This window comes from Filicampus tigris, chromosome 12 (assembly GCF_054856515.1).
Source record: "Filicampus tigris isolate MCC_2025a chromosome 12, RoL_Ftig_1.0, whole genome shotgun sequence".
Taxonomy (NCBI): domain Eukaryota; kingdom Metazoa; phylum Chordata; class Actinopteri; order Syngnathiformes; family Syngnathidae; genus Filicampus; species Filicampus tigris.
This window is the reverse complement of record NC_141228.1, coordinates 11,987,368-12,013,165: the sequence shown is the minus strand read 5'-3', so window position 1 is coordinate 12,013,165 and position 25,798 is coordinate 11,987,368. Positions and strand designations below refer to the sequence as shown.

The 25,798-nt window shown below is 40.3% G+C and overlaps 1 protein-coding gene across 1 annotated transcript in view; it reads left to right on the top strand.

The window, feature by feature from the left end:
- fbn3 (fibrillin 3) overlaps positions 1–25,798 on the top strand; it is a 68,721-nt gene that overhangs the window by 31,012 nt on the left and 11,911 nt on the right. Inside the window, exons 9-44 of the mRNA XM_086047905.1 lie at positions 2,657–2,782; positions 8,823–8,975; positions 9,460–9,711; positions 10,756–10,899; positions 11,104–11,223; positions 11,294–11,419; positions 11,653–11,775; positions 12,937–13,212; positions 13,292–13,345; positions 13,430–13,555; positions 14,331–14,456; positions 14,593–14,712; positions 15,957–16,094; positions 16,265–16,315; positions 16,398–16,523; positions 16,606–16,830; positions 17,195–17,320; positions 17,403–17,531; positions 17,639–17,764; positions 19,283–19,408; positions 19,488–19,610; positions 19,697–19,822; positions 19,937–20,062; positions 20,956–21,078; positions 21,180–21,302; positions 21,405–21,530; positions 21,625–21,747; positions 21,871–21,993; positions 22,650–22,811; positions 23,238–23,306; positions 23,379–23,504; positions 23,593–23,718; positions 23,795–23,944; positions 24,036–24,107; positions 25,116–25,241; positions 25,324–25,449. Of these exons, the coding sequence (XP_085904031.1) occupies positions 2,657–2,782; positions 8,823–8,975; positions 9,460–9,711; positions 10,756–10,899; positions 11,104–11,223; positions 11,294–11,419; positions 11,653–11,775; positions 12,937–13,212; positions 13,292–13,345; positions 13,430–13,555; positions 14,331–14,456; positions 14,593–14,712; positions 15,957–16,094; positions 16,265–16,315; positions 16,398–16,523; positions 16,606–16,830; positions 17,195–17,320; positions 17,403–17,531; positions 17,639–17,764; positions 19,283–19,408; positions 19,488–19,610; positions 19,697–19,822; positions 19,937–20,062; positions 20,956–21,078; positions 21,180–21,302; positions 21,405–21,530; positions 21,625–21,747; positions 21,871–21,993; positions 22,650–22,811; positions 23,238–23,306; positions 23,379–23,504; positions 23,593–23,718; positions 23,795–23,944; positions 24,036–24,107; positions 25,116–25,241; positions 25,324–25,449 (4,743 nt within the window). The remainder of the gene's footprint in view (positions 1–2,656; positions 2,783–8,822; positions 8,976–9,459; positions 9,712–10,755; positions 10,900–11,103; positions 11,224–11,293; positions 11,420–11,652; positions 11,776–12,936; positions 13,213–13,291; positions 13,346–13,429; positions 13,556–14,330; positions 14,457–14,592; positions 14,713–15,956; positions 16,095–16,264; positions 16,316–16,397; positions 16,524–16,605; positions 16,831–17,194; positions 17,321–17,402; positions 17,532–17,638; positions 17,765–19,282; positions 19,409–19,487; positions 19,611–19,696; positions 19,823–19,936; positions 20,063–20,955; positions 21,079–21,179; positions 21,303–21,404; positions 21,531–21,624; positions 21,748–21,870; positions 21,994–22,649; positions 22,812–23,237; positions 23,307–23,378; positions 23,505–23,592; positions 23,719–23,794; positions 23,945–24,035; positions 24,108–25,115; positions 25,242–25,323; positions 25,450–25,798) is intronic.

The window sequence follows — 25,798 nt, the reverse complement described above, 5'->3', positions numbered from 1 at the left end:
CTGAGCAAACCTTCTTGCAGTGCTGTGTCATGATGTACTGTTACTTTCTTTATTTCTACTAATGGAAGGCTACAATGTATCGAACTGGGCATTTTCTAGATTTTTCCAATATGGGCTGCATGGATGGATGGATGGATGGATGGATGGATGATGGATGGATGGATGGATGGATGGATGGATGGATAGATAGATAGATAGATAGATAGATAGATAGATAGATAGATAGATAGATAGATAGATAGATAGATAGATAGATAGATAGATAGATAGATAGATAGATAGATAGATAGATAGATAGATAGATAGATAGATTTTCCCACAGTACAGTAGTTGACAAAACAAAAGGACAATTGTAACAGGCATTATCAGTCTATAAGGATCTGCATGGTCTGAGTAGAAACAATCATCACGCTTTGGGTCAGGTCGTCATGTTTCTGCCTTTCTTAGCACAAGCTGAGAGCCTGACTGAGGTTTTGAGGCAATTTAGATAAAGTGCAGTTAAGATGTAAGATGTGGGTGTCTGATTGTTTTTGGCTCAACATGGCTGGTTTTTATGGTCCGCTCTTACTTGAGTTGAGTCTGCGCTTAACCATTCTTTTTTTTCAACCTGTCCTTCCATTTTCTCCTCCGTAAATACAGTCTTTTGGCTGCCAACCAGCTGTTGCTTTCTGAACAAAGGAACACTTTGGACATGTTTAAATTACACACTCCCATCATTCTCGGCTCCTTTACTGCCTTCGTATTTAGATTAGATGAATCGATGCATAATGGCTAAATTTAACAAAGGTTTTGGATTGCATACCTTACTCACATTCATCGACCATACACATTACACCTACAGGAAGAGGAGTTGGTCATTACTTTGTGGCAAACGGTTTCCACTCTTCTGCGTTCTAAAATATTCTGTGATGTTTTTGTTTGGTCAATTTGTGAGATCAGACAGCACCAGAGGTGGGCAGAGCAGCCAAAATGTTGCGGATATTTTTCCCCTGCTCCTTTTGAAGCAAGGATCAGAAAACTCCAACAGGTCTAAGTGGGTCGGACTAACTCCAGTTTTCATTCATGTTCTATGGTTGACATGTTGGTTTTACTCCACATGGCATCGAATTTTGCAAGCATAGACCAAGACAGCCTCTTGTCTGGTTTCAAGTTCCAAGTGGAGTTCTTGTATGCTGAAATGTCATCATTTTTAGGCAGTCGCAAATGACATTCTGTTCTTTTCATAGTCCTTCCATCCGTTTTTCTACTCGGTTTATCCTTATTCAGGTCGCAGCTGATTTGGAGCTGGAGTTAAATATAGAGTTCTGCAATGTTTCACGTCAATGAAGTCACTTAGAAAACGTTGCTTCTGTGTGGGTTCGTAGAACCCAAGGGAGTAAAAGTAGCATTTGTACTCAAGTAAAAGTAAAAAATGTGTGGCATTAAAACTACTCTGGCAAGGACACCAGCCCAACCCCAACCGCCCAAGCCCCCCCGACCCTTTGCTTTGTGCACTTGGATGCAGTCATGCGGGAACCGACAAAAAGCCTTATCAAATGTTCTCACAAATTTGGACGCATTTAATCGTCCTAAATGTCTCGGTGTGGTGATTTTGGTTGAACTAAGGGGTCGACGTTCATGCCTTGGTGGCTTAATTAATTAGGTTTGCCTCAGCACTTTTCCTCATGTAGTGTGGATTACAGTAAATAACCCTTGCAAAATGCACTGACACACAATTGTAAAGGGAAAACACACACAGACGCAAGTCATATGAACCACGCGGGCACTTACGCTGTAATTATGCCCCAAAGCGGTGCAGTAATTGCACATGCATATAAATAAGTGGCACACATCATAAAAATCTGATACGGCGTAGAACTTCACTTTGGGTTTCCCCACATGAAGCAACAAGAACTCTTCAAGCCCAGCCCTGAGTGAATAATAGTCATTTAATGTGGTGTCTTAAAGCATACCACATATAGGTGGGCCTCCTCAGCACTGTGCTTTGGAACTCTCAGAGGTCATTGCTATTTCATTTGGGGTTTATTGAGTTCTTCTCTCCCATTATGTGGAACTTTAATTGAATTAGCAGATTGGAAGAGTCTTGTGTTTGCAGCTCTAATCCCTCTAGTAAAGTCATATTTGCTTGGATGACATCTGAAATATATATATATATATATATATATATATATATATATATATATATATATATATATATACATATATATATGTAATAAATAAGATGTATGTATATACTTCCAATAAACGTGAATTTTTTTCTTTAGTTTTGTACGTAAGGATACGCGGTTCGGAAAATGGATGGATGGATGATCAAAATCTGGCTACTCAATCTCAAGATACTGTTTACACCTCAGAATGTACATTACAATACATAAGTGACGATCCAAATTCTTAGCCTAATATCATTGCCAAGCCATTTTTTAACAATTTCAGAAAACAAGAAAAAAAAAAAAACAACAACAAGAAATTCAACGAACAAGAACAGTCCAGTTGCCTCGATTAAACCCTTGGGAATTTCCATGATTGAGAATTTACACAGACATAAAGTAAATATACAACACCCTGTTATTCCTTTAATTGCTGTGGTAAGAGTAAGTTAAATATGACCTAGGCAATTACTGTATGCTACTGGGCTAATGAAACAAATGTGTTTCAGACGTTGATGAATGCAGCACCCTACCCGGCGTGTGCGATGGCGGAGAGTGCACCAACACGGCTGGCAGTTACGTGTGCACCTGCCCACGAGGTTATATCTCCAGCACAGATGGCTCCAGATGTGTGGGTGAGTGTCACCAAATGTCCGGACAACATTCCGGCGCTCTTCCCATTCGTTCATTGGCTCGCGCCTCCGAGAGGGCATGCGATGAGTCAAACTGGCCTGCAGACAAACACACTTTTGTGTACTCTTTGGCCTCCAGAGCATTAATTTACACATGGTGAGAGAAAGATACACGGCATACCTCAAAGACGCGCCCCATGAGACATTACCAGGTGTTAATGTATTCTTGAAGTCAATCAAAGCAAACACAACCAGGTGTTAACTTAGAACATTAAGTTCAGGCTGGAAAGTGCTTCATCCGTTCCATGTAATGCAAAACCTGTTCACTTTAAAAGAAAATGGTTTTTTTGTTGATTTGTTTGTTTTTGAATCATGAGCAGCCTTTTTTGTCGATTTATGGACGATTGCAGTTGAAATTTGATGAAAATACGGAGAGGACTCATAATGTGTATTAAGAAGTCTGTTCTTTTGTCTGTTGGATTTACAAATAATATGCCACATTTAGTAGTACATAGACATTACAAATAGACGTCCAAACTGTTAACAGAATTGAAAAAAAAAAACCCAACCTATTTGTTGTATTTGTTTTTACGGGCAATAACCTCTGTTATTTTCACATATCAGCATCTTTATCCAGATCATGACCAAAATGTGTTAGGTTCTTTCTGAGCCCATGCACCGCCAGTCCTGTACTCAGTTTTCAGTAAAGACATTATGTTAATTGTATTTGCCCTATTAACAATTTTTAAAAGGACTAATGTGTGTACTTCTTGACATTACAACAATGCTCCATCATGAGCTTTAAGCACAGATTCAAGCACAGTACTACATGCGTCAGTTTTCGCTCGTTACTAGTTGTACTGATAAAGGCACATATCCAATGCATGAGCTTGATGTCATGTGGTCTTTAAATGATCAGATTTATGCCATTCGAAGTGAAAACATGTTGGAGAGGAATGGGAATCAAAAGCAATTGGTAATACCACTAATTTTGACTGGAGCCAGAGTTGTAGGAATATGAATTATAAACTGGCACGATTATACAAATGTAAGAAAGCTTTTGACAAGATGTAGTGAGGCGTCTGCAGTCTTGTGCTCTCATGCAACATCACTATTGTTGGACAATAACTGTTGTCATCTGCCAGGCCTGAGGTCAGCTCTCTTGTGCAGGCTCATCCACATTTTTTTTTACCCATATTAAACTTTGAAAATGTGATCTATGTATGGGAGCATTGTCATGCCCAAAACAACAGCGAGCCTTCTCCACCTCACTTCAACAGTCAAGTATTGAGTATTTAGCCTTATTGTAAGCATAGCGCCATGAAAAAAAGCCTGAGAGATGTCCACTTGAGTTTGTTTACAAGCTGCCAAGTGAGTCACGAAGCCTTGACTTGAACCCACATCTTTAGAAAAAAAAAAAAAAAAAGAATTAAAAGATTTAAAGATGGATGTTAAAGCGGAAGTCAACCCAAACATCTTTTTTTTTTCAAGAATATGTTCCCAGCAGGCCCACTAGTTGAAACACGGCATTCTGATTAATTTTGCATTTGTGGAATATAAATTAAGCAGCAAAATGCACTAGATTTTAGCCATCTCTGTGGGGCGGCCATTTTGTCTTCTGTCGACTGAAAATGACATCACAACAGCTCACAATGACCAATCACGGCTGACCTGTTTTCTGATTCTGAGCCATGATTGGTCGTTGCGAGTAGTTGTGTTGTCATTTTCAGTCGACAGAAGACAAAATGGATGCCCCCAGAGATGGCTAAAAACAAGTGGATTAACACTTATTCTACAAACGCAATATTTATCAGAATGCCCTGTTTCAACAAGTGGGCTTTCATTGAACATATCCTTAAAAAAAATGATTTGCGTTGACTTTCACTTTAAGACATGTTGGTAGATTTTTTTTTAAATACTGTACAGGAGAAAAGGTGAATGAAAGTTCCGTCTCCATTTTTATGTCGTATTTTTCCAAAACTGATGCATATTCTTCATGATTTGGTTTCTTTTTTTCTGTCTAAATGGAAATAAGAAAAAAAGGAGAGCAAGAACATATGAAACAGGTGCCAGACACAACCCCCATACATCCTTCCTCGGCCTTTGTCCCACTTCCAAATTGCACCAGACAAGATGTGGGGGAGACAGATAAAGGAAGCCAGACCCGCCAGCGCATCCGATTGATATCATTTTAGAATATTCAGAGCCTGTAATCTCAGGTCCCACCTCCAAATTGGGCCGAGTTCAACGCCTGCTTGAACGGAGAGAAACACGGCAGACTGACTGACAGGGTTAGAATTAAAAACGAAACACTAAAGCTTGTTTCATTGTTGGTGAAGAGGGCATAAAACCACTGAACGTACAACAAAAAGGTTGAGTTGTTGCTTACTTGCCCTTGTCACGATACATTTCCTTGAGAACAACCTGGAAAAACATTATAGAAATGTTCCACAAGTGTCATTGTCCAAACAATCCCCATTCATATGGAACTGCCGTAACGACCGAAAACATTTTCATTTGCAAGAGACCACACATCAACTACGAATTTGATTTGACTCCAATCGTCACATACTAAGTCTACTGTACACTTGGTTGGCAAAGTCATTATTTTGAGCAACACAGACGTAGCAGCCATGTGTTCATGCATTAAGTTCAGACTTTTACATATGTGCATGTTCTCCAAAAAGTTGTGTTTTTCAGTGTTTAAATTACGGTATATCAATAACAGACATGATTTCCAAATACAGTACTTAAACCTGGAGAAACATTGTCAAATGTTTGTCCCATGTGCAGTGGGAGGAAAACATCGTCGCTGTCCTGGGAAAAACACTTACGTCCAATTTTGGGGAAAAAAAATAATTTTCACGTTAATGCGATGTTTGTAACGCGGAAACACCATTCACCATTCAAGACAATTGAAAAAAAAAAGGACATACGTGTTTTTCACTGGACAGCGACAATATGTAAACCCTTTGTCTTAAATTTCTGCATAATTTGGTTATAAAATGTAGTCTGATCTTTATCTAAATCACAAGAATAAACAAACAGTCCGCTTAAAACTAATACCACACAAATGATATAATAGGTTGCCCCTCCTTTGTCAGCAATAACTTCAACCAGCATTTCCTGCAGATGCAGATCAGACGTCCACAAACATCAGGATGAATTTTGGACCATTCCTCTTTACAAAACGATTGCAGTCCAGCAAGATTCCTGGGATGTCTGGTGTGAATAGCTCTCCTGAAGTCATGCCAATTTATATTTAATACAGACTCGTGATGGTGGTCCGTGCTACAATGGACAAACAATGACCGTGAAAAGGCCTTGTAAGGATTCTGATCATGTCGGATCTAGATTGCTTCTCCTGTTAGCGAGTAAAATTTCCATGTCATTCGTTAGGGTTTGGTGCAGTGTGGGCTGGGTAGCAGGGGTGACTCTGCCACATAAGTCATAAGTAAAAAATCATATGGTAAGAGAATTCTTTAGTTTTCCTGGTATGTATGCCCAACCATTTTTCCCCATATAAAAAGGCCAATTTAAGAATTAATGGCTGCGGGATGCCTCGCATGGATGCCGTGATAGAGGCCAGTGGGGGCTGGCGCTAGGGCGTGACAGTAATCAGAGCCTAATGCCCTGTCACATGGTGGAGGTCGGGGGAAAAAGATCCGTCCAGTCAGTTAGGCTCTATAAACACCTCTCTTCAAAATGAAAGCATATGCTGGTGTCGTGGCGCAGCGTAAACCGCCGTCTGGTTCCGATTAAAAGTCTTCGTCATCCTCATCAGCAAATCCCATCCAAGTCCTCCGGCTCGCGTCGTCCTGTGGGATGTTAACAGGTTTTAACTCACATGTGTCGACTTTGTACACATTGTGAATGCAAGGGGAATGCATATCTGTATCAAATGCCCGTGTGTGTGTGCGCGGAATTCAAACATTCCCACACACTGCAAAGCCCCACTAATGTTCTGATCTAATTGGCAAGAATTGCTCCACATGGAACTGATTAATTCCAGACTGCTGGCTCATTAGTCAGATAATCGACATGTGGGCCCCCCTAACATGCACCCCTCCCCCTCCTTCAATAATGCTTCACTTTTTATTCTTCCCATTTAGTCGACAGACACACATACCGTACAGTTTGAATGTTGCTTTCTTGCTCATACAGAGATTTCCAGGAAATACCCACAATCCCCTTCCCCACGCGCGCTTGACTTTCACATGCATGTTGAACCCTTGGCCCACTGACCTCAACCTGTCAAACTGTTACAAATAAGAGCCATCTCCTTTTTTTGGAGGCCCCTTAGATGCTGGCAGTTAGTCGAGACCCCAGGCAACCTTTCCCTACTGCCAACTCATAAAGAACTTCCTCCCCACCCACTATGGAGGGCGCAGGGCACCCGTCTGCCTTAGCGCTGCTGTTTTCAGAGCAGCTATTACCTGGAAACTTTTCATGTGTCATACAGTGACATTGCTGGAAAAATATGTGTTTTATTAGCTAAGGTTTAACACAGTGCCCTTTTCTAATTGAAGTGTGCAGTCTGTTGAATCTCTGGCCACACCCGCTATCACTGCTGTTTTTTCTTTGTACACTCCAGACATAGTCTTGTACACCTGTAATCATGACCAGCAGAGGGTGGGGTCATTAAGCAATTTGATGTACTCTACAGTCTTCCTGATAAACACTCCTGTTTGAAAGTATAAGCTGTAGCTTAAAATTTGCATTAAACTGTTGAATTGAAATGCTTCTTACTGAGCCACTATTGAAACTTATTTCGTATTTAAAGGTCCTGTAAAGTGAATTCAGAGATTTATTTCTACATATACATCATGTTTGAAGATTATTGATGAAAACGTGCAAAGATTGAATACATGATTGCGGAGATGTAGCGTTAAACTGTTTTTCACCATTTCACTTTTTCTGACTTTTTGGGCGTGGCGAAATGGGGTTCCAGAAGCACTTGGGCCTCTGGCATGAGTCAGTGCAGTCCTAAGACCTTGAGTGCCTTTATTCGCGTAAGTGGTTATGTGGCATAATTGTGACATGCAGTTAGCTAGCTAAACAAGCCTGCACCCTGAAAATGCATCTCGCATTCAGACAGGCTGCTGACGTGGCGGCTTTAGAGCGCCCCGTTGTCGGTCGGGAGTGCGTGCACCTCATGCAGAGAAAGGAAGAAGAGCGGGAAGGGGGGAATAAAAAAAAAGAAAAAAAATTGGACCTGACAGCCAGTTTCTGGACCAAGGCTTTGGCTGGTTTGTCTGGTTTTGAGCACTTTATCGTTGGCATTGCAAAGCCCCGTGGCAACCGATGGGATATATTCCAGCCACAGAAGGCTTCAAGCAGATGTATTTTCGCGGCTCAAACGTAGTTAGTTACAGTATGTGTAGGCATAAGAGAGATGCTAGATGAAGTAGCGTCCATTTTTCCACATCATAGTAGAGGTAATTTCCTTAGCGGTCATGTCTGGCAGTTCTTTCAGCAGCTCTTATTGATAACATTTCAATTCTGCCTAGCAACAAGTGACCATGCAAACGTATGCCCAGGAAAAAGTAACATGTTTGTTTGAATTATGTTGCTGCACCTGCTTGATTCCTTAAAGTTTTTAATACTGTAGATCATTGATTGTTTGAATTACAAATATTTTCTTATGTTTGTGATGTAAAGGGAAATTGTAATTTAAAAAACAAAAGTGAAAGTAGAGTATTGTGTTTTCCTATTATGGAGCTTACCAAATTGGATTGTGTAGGATAACAATGACAAAATTACCCAATATTATCTGAACTTATTTTTTTTATACTGCTCCGTTTTAGGATTTCATCTGATGCTGCAGATGTATTTAATCAAACAACAGTTGCTATGATACAAGACAACCAAATAGAAACAATAGCAATCATAAGATTATGATTATAATGAAAAAACAACAGAAAGGAAATGATGGATAACTTCTTTTAAATGTTTTTTTTTTGTTTTGTTTTTTTATTCACACGATCCAAGTATTCTACACACTTAATTGATTGAACTATGTATATGTCCTATCCTATTGCAGACCAGCGTGTGGGCACGTGTTTCTCTGCACTGGCTAACGGTAGATGTGCTGCTGAGCTGAATGGCCAGTACACCAAGATGCAATGTTGCTGTGACACTGGCCGCTGTTGGGCTTTGGGACAGATTCCCGAGATGTGCCCTGTGAGGGGGTCTGGTGAGTGTAAACACACAGAGTAACATAAACATTCATGTTTCACAAACACTTCCTTCACATTCCAGAAAAAAAATTGAAAATTTACACAGCTGATTAAAATGGTTTTGGTGGTGCCACAACTAAAATGACACTCAATAAAGATCTCCATCTTTGGTGGAGGTCTTTGTTTTTGTGTTTTTTTTAACAACACCTCCTCATAGTGGGAATTGTAGTTGAGTAGTTCTTGATACAGGAAACAAATGCAACGGCAAACATCCCCTCTTGCCTCAGGCTTTGTGCCTGGTGCAGGTAATAATCATGAATGTTCATGAATTCAGGCTGACGGCCCTCATCTCTTCAGTAAAAATATAACAAAAATCTCTTTGTGTGAGCGCTTCATTCTTTTCTCTATTGCTGTGTATAAGAGAGCTGACACTATGAAAAAAATGCATTATGAACTGCTGGTGACCCTCCAGTATTTACTTCTCCCTTCTTTATCTCATAGATGAGTTTCGTCGTTTATGTATCGTGGGCGTTCCTCAGGGACACGGCCTCCCTAACGGCTACCCCCACGGATACTTCCCTAACAACAATGGTTACGGACCCAAGTTTCCCACTCTTCCCAATGGGAATGGGGGCAATGGCGGAAGCTTCGGCGGCAATGGTGGAGGTTTCGGAGGGAACGGAGGCAGCTTTGGCGGCAATGGAGGAAGCTTTGGAGGGAACGGAGGGGGACTTATGACCCATCACCAAATAGGTGAGTTGGACTGGTCACCGGGCTATCACAAGTTGATTGTTAATGGGACACTATTTGCATAGAAGGCAGCTATGTGAACGATTACACCAACAATTACCTTAATTCATTTAGCATGTGAGTTATTCCAGAATTGAGGGCAATTTAGGCACCAACATTTTTGAAAAATTGGACTATATATTTCATAATTTGTGTTTTCAAGAAAAACAGATAATAAACTATCATATAATTTAATTCATCCAGCTCAATCACCAAGGGTACATTCTCTAAGTAATATTATATTTGGCATATCATATATTTTGCTGTTTTGGCGCAAACATGTATTGAAAAATATTGCTTGAATTTTTTTTCAATTAAATAAAGAAAGATACATTTTTTTAATTTTATGTATATGCTAATCTCTCCAATTACAGTGACAAGGTTGAAAATTATCGGGTTGAAATTCAGTGCTATCTTTCATGCTAGCTGTGTTAGCTACTGAACTAACTGGCTAAGAACAAACATGCAACTTTTGTGTGTTAATGTTTTTTTCTGATATAAGAGTAACTGGGTGGCATTGGTCTTGCGACACACTCCACGACACCTAAAACACTGGCAAGATGATGAAATATGAAATTAAATTACCTTCTACCCATGGTCAGTGCAATTAGCATGATGGTGTCATTTCTGGTGAGTCATGGAGCTCACTTTTTTTTCTCTTCCTCTATGGCTAAAAAAGTTTTAATGACAGGGTTTTGTGTACGTTGAAACTTACCAGAGCACAATTACTACTATTTAAAATATGTCTGTAACAAAATATCTTAACAGTTACAAGGAAGACGTAAATGACAAGAGAAATATTGAAGGAATCTTTCTTACTACAGTCACAGATATATTTTGCCTCGGGGCAGCTACAATTTACTCAACAAATCCATTTTCTGTCATGATTATTTAATTTATGTTTGGTGACAGAAAACGTTCTCCATTTCTGGAATGACCCATGTACTTCTCGGCTCTTAATGATATTTTTTTGTGTTCTTTTCCTTATTCTGTTTTGTATGTGGTCAGGCACTGTCACTGTGAACGACACCATCGACATCTGCAAGCACTTCACCAATCTGTGTCTGAATGGACGCTGCATTCCCACACCCACTAGCTATCGCTGTGAGTGCAACATGGGCTACAAGCAGGATGTACGCGGGGAATGCATTGGTATGTAACATGCCCACAGGCATCATGTATCCCCCTCTATTCCACCCATGCCTAGTGTTCATACCACGGCAATGTACTGCCACCTTCTGTCAGTTTCTGTAATTTAACATACATGACTTCCAGTACATGACATTTACCTGCAGCATCGGCAAGTAGAGACAATTCTAAATCATTAATTTAGTTTGCTTTATCTTTTCATTGTAGATGTTGATGAATGTGTGAGTAATCCATGCATCAATGGCGACTGTGTCAACACACCGGGGTCATATCACTGCAAGTGTCATGACGGCTACCAGGGAACACCCACCAAGCAAGCTTGTATCGGTATGTCGGGGGGGGAAACAACTTAATTCAACTTTGAATACATGTTAATATTTCGATTTATTCTGTGTAGATATTGACGAGTGTATTGTCAATGGGGTGATGTGTCGCAATGGCCGCTGCGTCAACACTGAGGGAAGCTTCCAGTGTATCTGCAATGCTGGATTTGAACTTACACCTGATGGCAAGAACTGCATTGGTAAGGAGATTGACTGCTTATATTATAGCTACCATCCACTTAGACCTTAGTAGCATAGTTTGTGAAATATCAGCTTGGAGAGCAGGAAGGCCAGGATTAAAGTTGGATGGATACAGTATGTATGTGGATATTTCAAGCCTATATATGCCCAAATTTAATTTCCCCTTAAGGGAAATATTAAAGGTTGTTTCTTTATATTTTTAACTTGCTTTGTGGTCTCCTCTCCACTCCAGATCACGATGAATGTGCCACCACCAACATGTGTCTGAATGGAATGTGCATCAATGAGGATGGCAGCTTTAAGTGTATCTGCAAGCCCGGTTTTGCCCTAGCACCAAATGGGCGCTACTGCACTGGTATGTTTATGTATTTTGAGATCAGAACAAGTTCAGCCCTTAAAAAGATGAAGAGACTCAGAGTGATACATTTAGTCCAGAAGAAAATGCATACTGTATCAAAATGCACTGACGAGCCACAACATTCACCTTCAAATATATAATACAAAAATACAGGAAAGTCAATCAAATAAGGAAGTAACTAGAATTCCTTGTGCCACGAACACCATCTGGAGCAGTTTAGAAATCATATTTATCTAATAACATGACATGACATCATAATCAACAGAGATGCTGATTATTACATTTATTATACGTACCGGGTATATATAGTGGAACCTCGGTTTTTGTGATGAGTCCATTCCAAGAAGTTTGACTATAATCTAATTGTAGGAAAACTGAAGCAATATTTCCCATAGGAAATCATGTAAATCCAATTAATCTTTTCCTGACAGCCAAAACATGACATAAAAATACATTTCATAGAAAATAATTATAAGAAAGAATGCTAAATAAATATAAGTGACTAATCAAATGAAAGCTGAATTGAATTAAACATTACTTTTACCTTTAATGAAGACTCTTGATGGTGGGACAAGGACCAAAACAAGGAGGGGAGATGGAGGAGGAGATGTTGTAGTTTCAAAGGGGAACCCGCAATTTTCTTACTTTCTTCTTTCTCATCTTATTTACCAAGATCATATGGAAATGGCTTTGTCCCCAGGATAGCTAATTGAACAGTCAGACAAAATAAACTTCTGAAATGCTTCTGATCAATGTGCAGTTCACTCAACAAAAACACTCAATAAAATTGAGCATGACGTTTCCAGGAAAAGAGTGGGCATGCAGATAAGTTTGGTACAGACCATTATCAACTTTTCGACGAAAACCAAGCAGATGTACGAAAATTATGACACAATTTTGGTCACCAAAATACAAATTGTATGAAGGTTCAACTGTATCTGTGTGCAGATCATCTGTGCTGATTACACCAGAGAGGTTTACAAGTCGAAATTGGCTTGCTCTGACCAAGGAGGACAACAAAACGCTGATGTTATTCTAAGCTAGCTAGCTGGCCCTCTGAGGCAAACTCTGATTGGTTAAAGAAAAGTCCCATTGCTATGGATGCCAATTAGAGACATACCCTGAACATTGTGATTGACGTTGCCCTCTCTCCAACAGACATCGATGAATGTTTGACACCTGGAATTTGCATGAATGGCCGCTGCATCAACTCGGAGGGCTCCTTCCGCTGTGAGTGCCCACCGGGCCTGGCTATTGATGTAGATGGCAGAGTGTGCGTGGACACGCACATGAGGACCACCTGTTACGGCGCCATAAAGATGGGCACGTGCTCGCGGCCCTTCCCAGGAGCGGTGACTAAGTCGGAGTGCTGTTGTGCCAATCCTGAACATGGATTCGGAGAACCCTGCCACCCCTGTCCCTCTCGGAACTCAGGTAGAACTCTAAATGGGTTTCTGGTGTTCTCCACTGTCAAAACACTGTATCAATTTCGACTGCATATGTGATCTTCCAGCTGAGTTTCAGGCTGTGTGCAGCAGTGGTATCGGCATCACAGCTGATGGGAGAGGTCAGTATGACGGTCACCAGCGTTGCGAAGAAACACTTTGACGCCTCAGTATCCGTAAAACTATTTTTATCTACTTGCTCCCAGACATCAATGAGTGCGCCCTGGACCCGGATATTTGTCAAAACGGCATTTGTGAGAATTTGAGAGGAAGCTACCGCTGCATCTGTAACATTGGCTATGAGTCAGACACCAGTGGCAAAAATTGCGTTGGTGAGTTTTTATTTTTTAAATGCTATTTATCATAATTTGTGAGCAAAGTGAGACGTTAGACCACCATTTTTTCATACATTCGCCACATTCATCATCAAACGAGATTTGAAGTGCAGTAATGGGCTGTCACTTATATAGCGCTTTTCTAATAGTATATGAAATCAAATCATTTTATCGGGGTGTTGGTGAGGGGCATAGAAACAGTGGGAAGCTTCTGTTTTAGACAGTAGAAATGACATTGTGCAAAGTATTTAGATACACCTACTGGACACTTTATTAGGTACACTGACACATTCCAATAGGGTCCAATACATGCGATATAGCAGACATGCTGACTTTACATTACAAAATAATTATTTTGTTTTGATTCCCCTGCCAGATGGGTATTAACTATGAATTATATAAACAATATGTTCATTATTGCCATTTTGTTTTCAGTGATGTGCATCAGCACTGCATCATACTGAGAAAGGATTTGCCATGCTCCTGAAGCTAAACAAGGGAAGCACATAATTAGAAACACCTCAGAGTATGAACATTGTTTAGTATACAGTATTACAATTAAGAATTGATGCTGTAAAGAGCAATTTTTATGAGGATTCTAATGAGGCAGAGTGGGCTACTGGTCATAATCCATCAAGTGGGAGGAATTATAGAAATATTACACTCGCTCCTTCAAAAACAATATAGCATCTTAATTATTGGTTTATTTCTCAAAACCTGAACTTCACTTAATGATTTTTTAAAATTGTTTTAATCTTACTCTCTTTTTCAGACATCAATGAGTGTCTGGTCAACCGCCAGCTTTGTGACAATGGCCTGTGCAGAAACACTCCAGGCTCGTACACATGTTCCTGCCCAAAAGGTTTTGTCTTCAAGCCAGACTCAGAGACATGTGAAGGTGAATACATGCACACACACATCCTGGATTCCATCTGTTTTTGATTAAGGTCATACTGAGGTGACCTAGTTTTCGCTGTAAATATGTCGATGTATATCCCTGACCCCCGGTGTGCGTCTTTGTGTATGTGTTCCAGATATCAATGAATGCGAGTCCAGTCCGTGCGTCAATGGGGTCTGTCGCAACGTAATCGGGTCCTTCAACTGTGAGTGCACCCATGGGAGCAAGCTGGACTCTACAAACACCATCTGTGTGGGTAAGGCATGCCACCGCCGAGTGGCCCTACACTTTAAAATGGGGACTGGCAAACTTTTGTGCTCAAGTGTTTTTTCGACCCACATCGGGTTAGATAACTGTTTTTAGAGTGTGGAAGCGTAGCGCGGAAATGTTTTAAAATATGACATACATCTTTTAAAAGGCTATTTCTTTAACAATACATTTTCTTTATTGCTGTTAACATCAATAAAAGCGGGCCATGACTTAGCGACAATGGAAAAATGGGTCACAGGGTGACAACAGTTGAGAACCACTGCTCTTAAGTCTACTACTATTGTATCATTGAGGATTACTACTGAGGAACATACTGTCTCCGTTTTGACCCTGGAAAAAGTTCAGTTACCTGGCCATCTATTATTTAGTTTAATAGTGTTGATTTGTTTTTTGTTTTTACTCCATCTGTAAAGTGATTTATTGGACAAGTCTTTGTATGCATGGCCTTGATTCAGCTGCACACTGTTACATTATACAGTCAGACAAAGCTACAAGTTGACATGTACTTTATTTTCTCTGCTATTAATAGTTTGTGCTTGTTTGGAGGTTTGTTACTTTTGGAAAGTTGCTTGCTGTTGCTGGAAGAGGAAGGTATAATTAGTCACCGAATAAATACTAAGATTTGCATGAGCTGCCACTGTCAGAGTGCTATAAATGCTGCTGCCTTTGGTTCATACTGTATCTGCTTTTAATTTGAGGGATCATCACTCACCCGTAAAGATGAAGTGGAAAGTAAATTGTGGTTTGCTATTTGGGTGGTCCTGTGAGAAAAGTACAAATAACTCACTGCACTCTCTCTTCATCTATCATCTATCTATCTATCTATCTATCTATCTATCTATCTATCTATCTATCTATCTATCTATCTATCTATCTATCTATCTATCTATCTATCTATCTAGCTATCTAGCTAGCTGTCTAGCTAGCTAGTAATCTATCTAATTATGGTAACTATCAGTCTATCTATGACATCGGTCTGTCTGTCTATCTTCCTCTCTGCCTGTCTGTCTAGTTCTCGAATACCACAGAAATGATGTAGGCTATTTACTGCTGAGTGATGCTAAAATGTCAAAATGTTAAAACAAACAAACAAACAAAAACGTTACAGTATACAAGAGGTATTCTGCATTGTTTAGGCATCAGAATTAATGATAGAGAGGTCCATCATGTTTCATGGAAATTAAGGCACAGCCCTACTCACGCTTCATGTGTTTTGCTTTGCACCTGCAGATAGCATGAAGAGTACTTGTTGGCTGACCATACAGGACAACCGCTGTGAGGTAAACATCAACGGCGCCACGCTCAAGTCTGAGTGCTGCTCAACATTGGGAGCAGCCTGGGGAAGCCCATGTGAACGCTGCGAGATTGGTCAGTGAATACATTCTTTGTGCAAGCCATTCTTAAGTGGATAGTTACTAAGGCGCATATTGTGTGGAGCAATAGAAACTCAAAATAATGCTGAGAGGACAAAGGCTGTATGATGCTCATGCGTATCAATGAGAAATTTGTAATGTATAATTTAATTGCACTGTTATTAGACACTGCCTGTTCACGAGGATTCGCTCGCATGAAGGGCCTTGTCTGTGAAGGTAAGAACAACAGACCACCCAATAGATACATAATCTGTTGACCTCTATGGGCTAAAATCAATCTTGATCTTGTTCCCTATAGACATTAACGAGTGTGAGGTGTTCCCTGGAGTGTGTACAAATGGCCGCTGTGTGAACACGCAGGGTTCCTTCCGCTGCGAATGTGCCGAAGGCCTCACTTTGGACAGTACTGGCCGCACGTGCGTGGGTAAGAGGATAACACATAGGATGAGGGCCATAGCATTAAAGAAAAAATCCTAACGTTAACGACCACCTTTTTATCTTGTAAGATATGCGCAGCGAGCAGTGCTACATGAAGTGGCACGAGGACGAGTGTGGAGAGCCTCTGCCTGGGCGGTACCGAGTGGACATGTGTTGCTGCTCTGTGGGCGCCGCTTGGGGTGTGGACTGTGAAGAGTGTCCCAAAGCCAGCTCGCCTGAGTACAGGGCCATCTGTCCAAGAGGACCTGGTTTTGCTAACAGAGACATCCTGACTGGCAGGCCCTTCTACAAAGGTCAATTTACAACCATTGTCAGTCATAGTCACAAAAGGCGGTTTATGAATTTTTACATGCCAGATGCCATTACAGATGTTGAAGACTAAATTCTTCATGAGTAGAAACCCTGTAAAATCTATACATTTAAAGACAATTGTGGTAGCAGTTCTCAACTTCTCATACCATAAATATTTAAACTTGCTTGCTTTGTGTTGATCAGTCAAAGTGGTGATAATTTGTTCTCACTTTCTAAGGAGAGCTACTGATTGGGGTTTTAGGGGTTGTGTTTGAGATCCCTAATATACATAAGTGTTCACTAGGATACACGCTTACCGATATTACAAACTAAAATGCTGGATCTGTGTCTGCATGTTTTCCACAGATGTGAATGAGTGCAAGGTCTTCAATGGTTTGTGTACTCATGGAACTTGCCGGAACACCATCGGAAGTTTCAAGTGTCGCTGCAACAGCGGCTTTGCTCTGACAGCAGAGGAGAGAAACTGCACAGGTACTTGAAGACGGAAGACTGAATGTATGATCGGAACGATACAAGTGATTCATCATCTTTTAATCCTATGTTTTTATATTAGACATCGACGAGTGTCGCATCTCCCCGGACCTGTGTGGTCATGGTACATGTGTCAATACTCCTGGCAGCTTTGAGTGTGAATGCTTTGAAGGCTACGAGAGCGGCTTCATGATGATGAAGAACTGCATGGGTAAGTCACACATTAGCAATACAGTCTCTCCTTTTGATGAAGAAACTGTTGTCTACATTTTAATTGATCTTGCCCTCCTTCCCTCTTGTCTTCCTGACGGCTGGCAGACATCGACGAGTGCGAGCGAAACCCCCTGCTGTGTCGCGGCGGGGCCTGTCTCAACACCGAAGGCAGTTATGAGTGCGAGTGTCCCCCAGGACACACGCTCAGCCCCGATGGATCGGCTTGTGAAGGTATGATACACATCATGCATACTTGGACAGGAGCGCCGCCACGGATTTGCTGCCCGATGGAAAAAAACAGCACGTTGGGGGCCTGAACGTCAATACTGCAAATGGAGAATATAACCCTTAGCTTGGCATCACTTTTCCCCACTTGTTGTTACAGCTATCCAATTTGATGAACCTCAATACAAGAGCTAAGGCAAATTTAATCTTTTTACATAACTTTCAAGATTGTTATTCAGTGCAGGCTAGACCCTCACCTAGAGGGACTTTAAGGACAATGTCAGAATAGATACTGGATTTACACCCACATTTTACAATGTTTTTCTTGGCCTCTTTGTGGAAATTAGTTGAGAAGTTTTTGCGGTGCCGGTAAGCATATAAAAATTATAAAGATAAAAAACAACGAAAACATTGCTAACCTTGACTGTGGTAATAAAGCTCGATTTTGATTCACGATGTTTGTAATTTCAGTTGTAGATTTCAATGGCATAATAACACAACAAAACCAAAAAAGGTTTTCATCTAATTGCATTTTGTTTAACTCACAACATGCCATTGTTTTGAACTTGTGAACATAAAAACACAATAGAGTGATGTCATAGTTTGTTTTTAAGTAGCCTTCTGATATTATGGTTACCTTACATGGTTACACCAGAGGGACAAATTAGACACAACTCTCAGTGAGATGGACTGCAGTTTTACACCAATGGAAATTGCAATCATAGTATGTGTCAAACAATCTGAGCATTACTAGATTTAAATGTGCATCTTTCAGATATTGTCCTACCTTACTTATTCCATCTCTTAATACCACTTCTATCACAACGCAGTTATAGAAACTATCAAAACTATGCAAAAACATAAAAGAACAGCATGCAACTTTGCCACATCAATATATCATCTGGATCAGTTCAGAATCAATATTTATCTAATAACCTGATCAAAATTATCACCAGAGATGCGGACTATTTATTGTAGTCATGTGTGCGGATTGTAACAGATGTGTTTTGCTGGTCAAAGTTTGCTGGACCATATTTTGCTCTGAGCAACCAATCAGAGCACATAAAAATGTCGATGACATCGAGGGCCAGCTCGTAGAACTTGTGAGGATGAATTTGAAATCGGATCACTTAAAGGAACATTTACTTTGCTAATATAGTTTAATTTACATAGTCCAGTACGGACGATTCTGAAGGCCCTGTGCAAATTACAGTGATGTTGCAGCACTCTGATTGGAGCCCCAAAAATATAACATCCACATACACGAACTGGAAGCAGTGCAATCCAGAAGAATGCAACGAAATTAAGAGATTTAACTGTTGGGAATAAATTAATAACATTTCATGAAACAAATAGAATTTAAGTTGTACGTGTAGGTCAGCGCTCAGTGTTTAGAATAGCAGAGAAGGCCTTGCTGTTGCTGTCAGCCTTTTATACTTTTGAAATTTATTCAAAGACTCCGATCATCAATCAGTTATTTCGGTTCAGCAACAATTTAATTTTTTTCCCATTATTTTGTAACAGATGTGAATGAGTGCCAGCTTAGTGACAACTTGTGCAAGAACGGCCAGTGCGTCAACATGCCGGGAACCTACCAGTGCTCATGTGACACCGGCTACCAGGCCACGCCAGACAGACAGGGCTGTGTTGGTGAGTGCACACTACTAGTCCACAAGTTACTTAGCATTATCTGAGCATGGTGTCATCCTGCGTACAATCTATTATTTAGATATTGATGAGTGCACCATCATGAATGGAGGCTGTGAGACCCACTGCACCAACTCAGAGGGCAGCTATGAGTGCAGCTGCAGTGAAGGCTACGCTCTCATGCCTGACCTCAGGACATGTTCAGGTAAACAGACGGAACCTCGTCACACTATTTCCTCTCGCTTTCAGCCTGCAATTGAAGCTTTTAAACTATCTTCCATTTTCGATTAGACATTGATGAGTGTGAGGAGACGCCAGACATCTGCGACGGAGGCCAGTGTACAAACATTCCAGGGGAATACCGCTGCCTTTGCTATGACGGTTTTATGGCGTCTATGGACATGAGGACATGCATCGGTGAGAAAAAAAACAAAACGTTTTAAATCTTTCTCAGGCTGTGATTCTATTTTAGTCATCTGCTCAGTGCCAAAATCACACATGTTTTCCTTGTGTCCATTTATATACACACAGATGTGAACGAGTGTGATTTGAACCCAAACATCTGTCTCCACGGCGATTGTGAGAACACCAAAGGCTCCTTCATCTGTCACTGTCAGCTTGGATACTTTGTCAAGAAGGGTTCCACTGGATGCACAGGTGTGCACACAAAGACACACATACATACACACACGCGCACACACATAAATGCTCATCCAAATAGACAAACTGGCAGTCTCTGAATGTGAAATGTGTTAATATACGTACAAGTAATGCATATCTTCGCATTTTCAAACCGGCCACTTTTCAGAAATGGCATGTTTGTTGAGCCATGAACATTGCATCGTCAAAGAGATCAAGCCATTTGCAACACTTTAGCTTGATCAATAATTTCTAAAAATAACAGACCCTCGTGGGGACTGACCAATAGTATTGATTAGTGAAAAAAATAACCAAAATGTGGAAACAGTATTGCGTCTAACAGTGACAAAATGTGTGACGCTATTGTATATAAATTCTTTGGGAAGTAAAACAACATATTTGTAAATGATAACTTCTTCCATCATACATTTATCAGGACATTTCCCAAAGTTCCCACTTTTGAGTAAAACAACCTTGGAATTTGTTTTTATTAGCATGTGATTGCTGAGAATTCAAAACCCCCCAAAAAGCGAATAATCGAGGATTATAAGGATGGTTCATGTACGGAAAAGCGTATCACCGCAACGCCTCAATATACTTTATACACAGCATGTCCTTTAAGACCTATGAACAGCGTAGATAATGACATGAGAGCAATCTGACTAGAAGTTTAGTTCTTTAATTTTCTGGTGATGCCACAACGCAAGGTCAAGTTATTTTAGTTCAATATATTGTAAAATGCTTAAACACGGAAAATAAATATATAATCATCCAAGATGAACCAAAGAGTTAAACGTTCAACTCCATTGATACACACTGTAACATGTGAATGATTCTGTCGACATTCTCATGATCACAATTATAATGCCAATCAATATTGATCACAAAACTTTTCTTGAATGTATTTGCAGATATTGACGAGTGTGAGATCGGCGCTCATAACTGTGACATGCACGCCGCATGCATCAACGTTCCCGGAAGCTTCAAGTGTCGCTGTCGGGATGGCTGGGTGGGAGATGGCATCAAGTGTATCGGTGAGTATCTTTTCCGTTTTCATCCAAATCTGATCATTTATATATGTAAAGACAAAGTGATTGGACAAAGCTTTACTCTGAATGTATCTTTCTGCATGTAGATCAGGATGAGTGCGCGGCAGAGGACCACAACTGCAACCTGAACGCAGACTGTGTCAACACGCCAGGTTCTTACAGATGCACTTGCAGGGAGGGCTTCAACGGGGACGGCTTTTCCTGCTCTGGTAAGACTCTAAAAGTGGTTGTCAAATCCCCAACGAGACATTTTGATTCCCATTGAACCAGAGCTTTTATCACTGACTGTACACTGCCCTATTGCGCCTCAGACATGGACGAGTGTGCGGACAATGTCAACCTGTGCGAAAACGGCCAGTGCCTGAACGCTCCGGGTGGCTACCGTTGCGAGTGTGAGATGGGCTTCACCCCGACCGAGGACAGCAAGGCCTGTCAAGGTGCGTGTATCTGCCTCTTCTGCACACTTTATATAGTTCCATTATTTTTCGTGGAATATAGATATTTAAAAATCTCCCTCATCTTTCGCCACAGATATCGATGAGTGTAATTTCCAGAACATTTGCGTGTTTGGAACGTGCCAGAACCTTCCGGGGATGTTCCGCTGTGTCTGTGATGATGGCTATGAACTGGACCGTAGCGGAGGAAACTGCACAGGTTAGCGTCAGGGCTCCAACAGCAGAGGAAATGATACATAACATGTTTTTTCTTTATACTCTGATATTGGCCTCTCAAGTTGTTATGTACATACAAATACGCTTGTCCCACTGTGTGCCCCAGACATCAACGAGTGTGCCGACCCAGTGAACTGCATCAACGGGCTGTGTGTGAACACTCCAGGAAGTTACGTGTGCAACTGCCCGTCCGACTTTGCGCTCAACCCCACTGGTGTCGGTTGTGTAGGTGAGGAAGCATATCCTTATTTTTACTGTAGCAAAAGGTAAAAGTGCACAGCATGATGCAACTCAATGAGTTAGGATTGCATGGGAAAATAATTTGTCAGTACTCATTTAATATACATATATTTTCACAAAAAAAGTATATACTGTGTTAATATTAAATGTAACATTATGCATATTCACTAGAATGCTTGCATGATTAATTTTTTTTCCCAAAAATTGTCTGATTATCTTAAAGAGAAAAAAAAACAAAACCTCACCATCTCAAGAAATTTGAATATTCTAATAGAAGCCATCAAAATATTTTTTCCTATACAGGTTAGGTATGGTTTTAGAATTTCCCTTTTTTAATTTTTCTATTTTACAATATGTTCAAAAATTGAGGTGCACCTGAATTTAGGTATCATTTTAGACCATCTATAGATCCAGTCAGACTAGTTGGGTTAAGTGTTCTTAGATCTTCATTGATAAAACATGGCCAAAAAGCGCTTTTGTGCTGCTATTCCATATTTATTAATTGTGTCCATAAACTGTACATGCATAAATGATCACTTACTTTCTTTAACTTATACTCAGATTTCTTTTTTACAGAATGCATTAGAACCTTTGATTATTATTATTTTCTTTAAAAGTGATATATTTTTCATATGTCTCATGCAGATACTCGCGTGGGAAACTGTTTCCTCGACATCCTCGCGCGCGGCGATGGAGGTATCTCCTGCAGCGCTGAGATCGGTGTGGGCGTGACCAGAGCTTCCTGTTGCTGTTCGCTGGGAGGAGCCTGGGGCAACCCCTGCGAACTGTGCCCTGCCCCCAACTCGAGTATGCATGACCTCCATGTTCCGCTATCTGATTTTAGATGTCATCTTAAATGTTCATTTGGTACAGCTACCCAATCTGGAACCAAAACAAGAGCTGCATTATACATTAGCCCTTTCGAGTGACACTTTATGAGGGATTTATTTAACAATATTCTTTATTGTTGTGGTTTCAATGCAGGAGAAGTGTAATGCATCATACTGAGAGCTGTTTCTTATATTTTGGTTACTCTATTTAGAATATATGAGACAAACATTTTACAATAAGTAAATGTATGGTTATATATTAGTTTATTTTAGACCTGATGCAATGTTTGTATTGTGCCCAATGTGGCTGGCTACATCTTCATTTCTTGCTGCTGTATACATAGTTAATATCAGTAAAATGCACTTACCGGTACCTAAATAACAAGCTTTGTTTTTTCAATAGCCGAATATCGGACTCTTTGTCCCGGAGGAGAAGGTTTCAGACCCAACCCCATTACTGTCATCCTAGAAGGTAAACAATTCAGCTTTCTTTCTTTCCTAGCTCAGCGTGGAACGACAATACAGTATTTGATTCATTCTCTAGATATTGATGAGTGCCAGGAGCTTCCGGGCCTCTGCCAGGGTGGAAACTGTGTCAACACCTTTGGTAGTTTCCAGTGTGAGTGCCCGGCGGGTTATTATCTCAACGAGGAGACTCGCATCTGTGAGGGTAAGATTGCCAACCAACGACCACCTCTATCGCTATTGTTTCTCATTTCAACTTCTACTAACTGCACCTCACCTTTCATAATTTATAGACATTGATGAATGCACCACCCACATCGGGATCTGTGGACCTGGTACCTGTTACAATACTTTGGGCAACTACACATGCGTGTGTCCCCCTGAGTACATGCAGGTCAATGGAGGAAACAACTGCATGGGTAAGTGACATCACATCCAACGTCTTTTTGTTGCCAGAATTATTGTGCTGATTCTCTTTCTGTCCGTGAAATTCAGACATGAGGAAAAGCGTGTGTTACCGCAACTTCAATGATACATGCGAGAACGAGCTGTCCTTCAACATGACCAAGAAGATGTGTTGCTGTGCCTACAACGTAGGCAAGGCCTGGAACAAGCCGTGCGAGGCCTGCCCAACTCCCGCTACCTGTGAGTACCCACTCTGCAAACAAAAACGGCTCATGAAGAAACTTTTATGAAGCATTTTTTTTAATGTTACGCCCATCCGTTTGTGTTTCAGCCGAGTATCAGTTACTTTGCGGTAACCAGGCCCCAGGCTTCATCATTGACATCCACACTGGCAAGCCAATTGGTAAGGTCATAATTGTGCATGTCACAACACGTTACACTTGGCTTTGTCCTTGTTAAATCTTACAAAGGAGTAAAAGAAGTCGTAATCGTACGAGAGTAAATTGTGTATTTTCATAGATAAAAGGTCATACCGTTTTATGATTAAAGTCATCATATTACAAGGATAAAGTCTATTTTGTAGAAAGAGTCATATTTTAACAAATTAATTTTAAAATCCACCCAAAAAAAGACAGTGATGCGTCCGTCCGTCTGAGCCAAGCAGTCATTGTTTTTCTCTCAATACCAGTCATGTGATTGCCAACTAATTTAATTTCAATCAACATTGTCTAAAAAAAATCACAGTACTGATAATAATCTCCTGTTTATGTGCCAAAACCCCAACCAATATTTTATTGTTTTATAAAACTGTGCAAATAATCTTGACAACAACTATTCATCTGTTATCATTTCTTTACTTCCCCTTGTAAAGACGATATTATGACTTGTATGGGAAATACACAACTTTTTTCCTTGAAAATGTACTACTTTAAAAAAAAGAGTAATTTTATTCTCCTAATGTTTAAAGTTTAATCTAAAAAAAAGTCACTTTTTTTTATCTTGAAAATGTATAATTCTGGGGGAAATATACACCTTCTCATAAAAGGTGTAAATGTATTTTTATTTCAGTGGAGACCTAATACTTTACTTGATAAAATCCAGATTATATTAGCATTATAAAAAAACAAACATCTTCCTTATTCTTGGGAGATTTTTTTTCTTTTTTTTTTTTTTTTTAATCTGGCCACAAGAATATGCATCCATTGGTTGTCACGTGCAATTTAGCCAATCAGAAGACAGAAAAGCAACAGCAAACGCCTTGGTTGTGAACTTCTATGTGCATGGTCTGAGAGAAGGCACACATATTTATATCCTATTGAATATGTCAAATATCAGCACTTATATGGCTCAAATTAGATGACATTAATTGACATCCATCCATCGATTCACCCTCTGCTGTGTTTATGTGCAGATATTGATGAGTGCCGGGAGATTCCTGGTATCTGTGCCAATGGCGTATGCATCAACCAGATCGGGAGCTTCCGTTGTGAATGTCCGATGGGCTTCAGCTATAACAACATACTGCTCATTTGTGAAGGTAAACCTTATGAAATAACAGACAGTCAAAAAAGCAGTAGTGCCTGTGTTTGACATTGATGTTGTATTTGCATCCTGCGTAGATATTGACGAGTGTAACAGCGGGGACAACCTGTGCCAGCGTAATGCCAAGTGTATCAACATTCCCGGCAGTTATCGCTGCGAGTGTTCACCAGGCTTCAAACTCTCCCCTAGTGGAGCCTGCCTGGGTGAGTGCATATTTCTTGGAGCTTGTCAACGCACAGAAAATGATGATGTTCATTGGTTATCAGCACTTAAGCAAGTGTAGAAAAGGTTATAAAGAAAAAGTTCCTCACAGTAAGTTAACTATTAGTACAAGCATTAAGTATCATTGTAAATCTGTTTTTCCACACTCCTTTCATCCAAAAACTGTTCAAATGTCTTGCCATAGATAAAATTAACAGATATTTACTTAGACAGTATGTGTGTGAGTGCTGACAACAGTTTACTCAGGACTACAGTGAGCCTCCGCAAAATGCCATTCATCACTTCATGTATTTGCATTTTTTAACTAAAAATGCACCTATTCCCAGAATC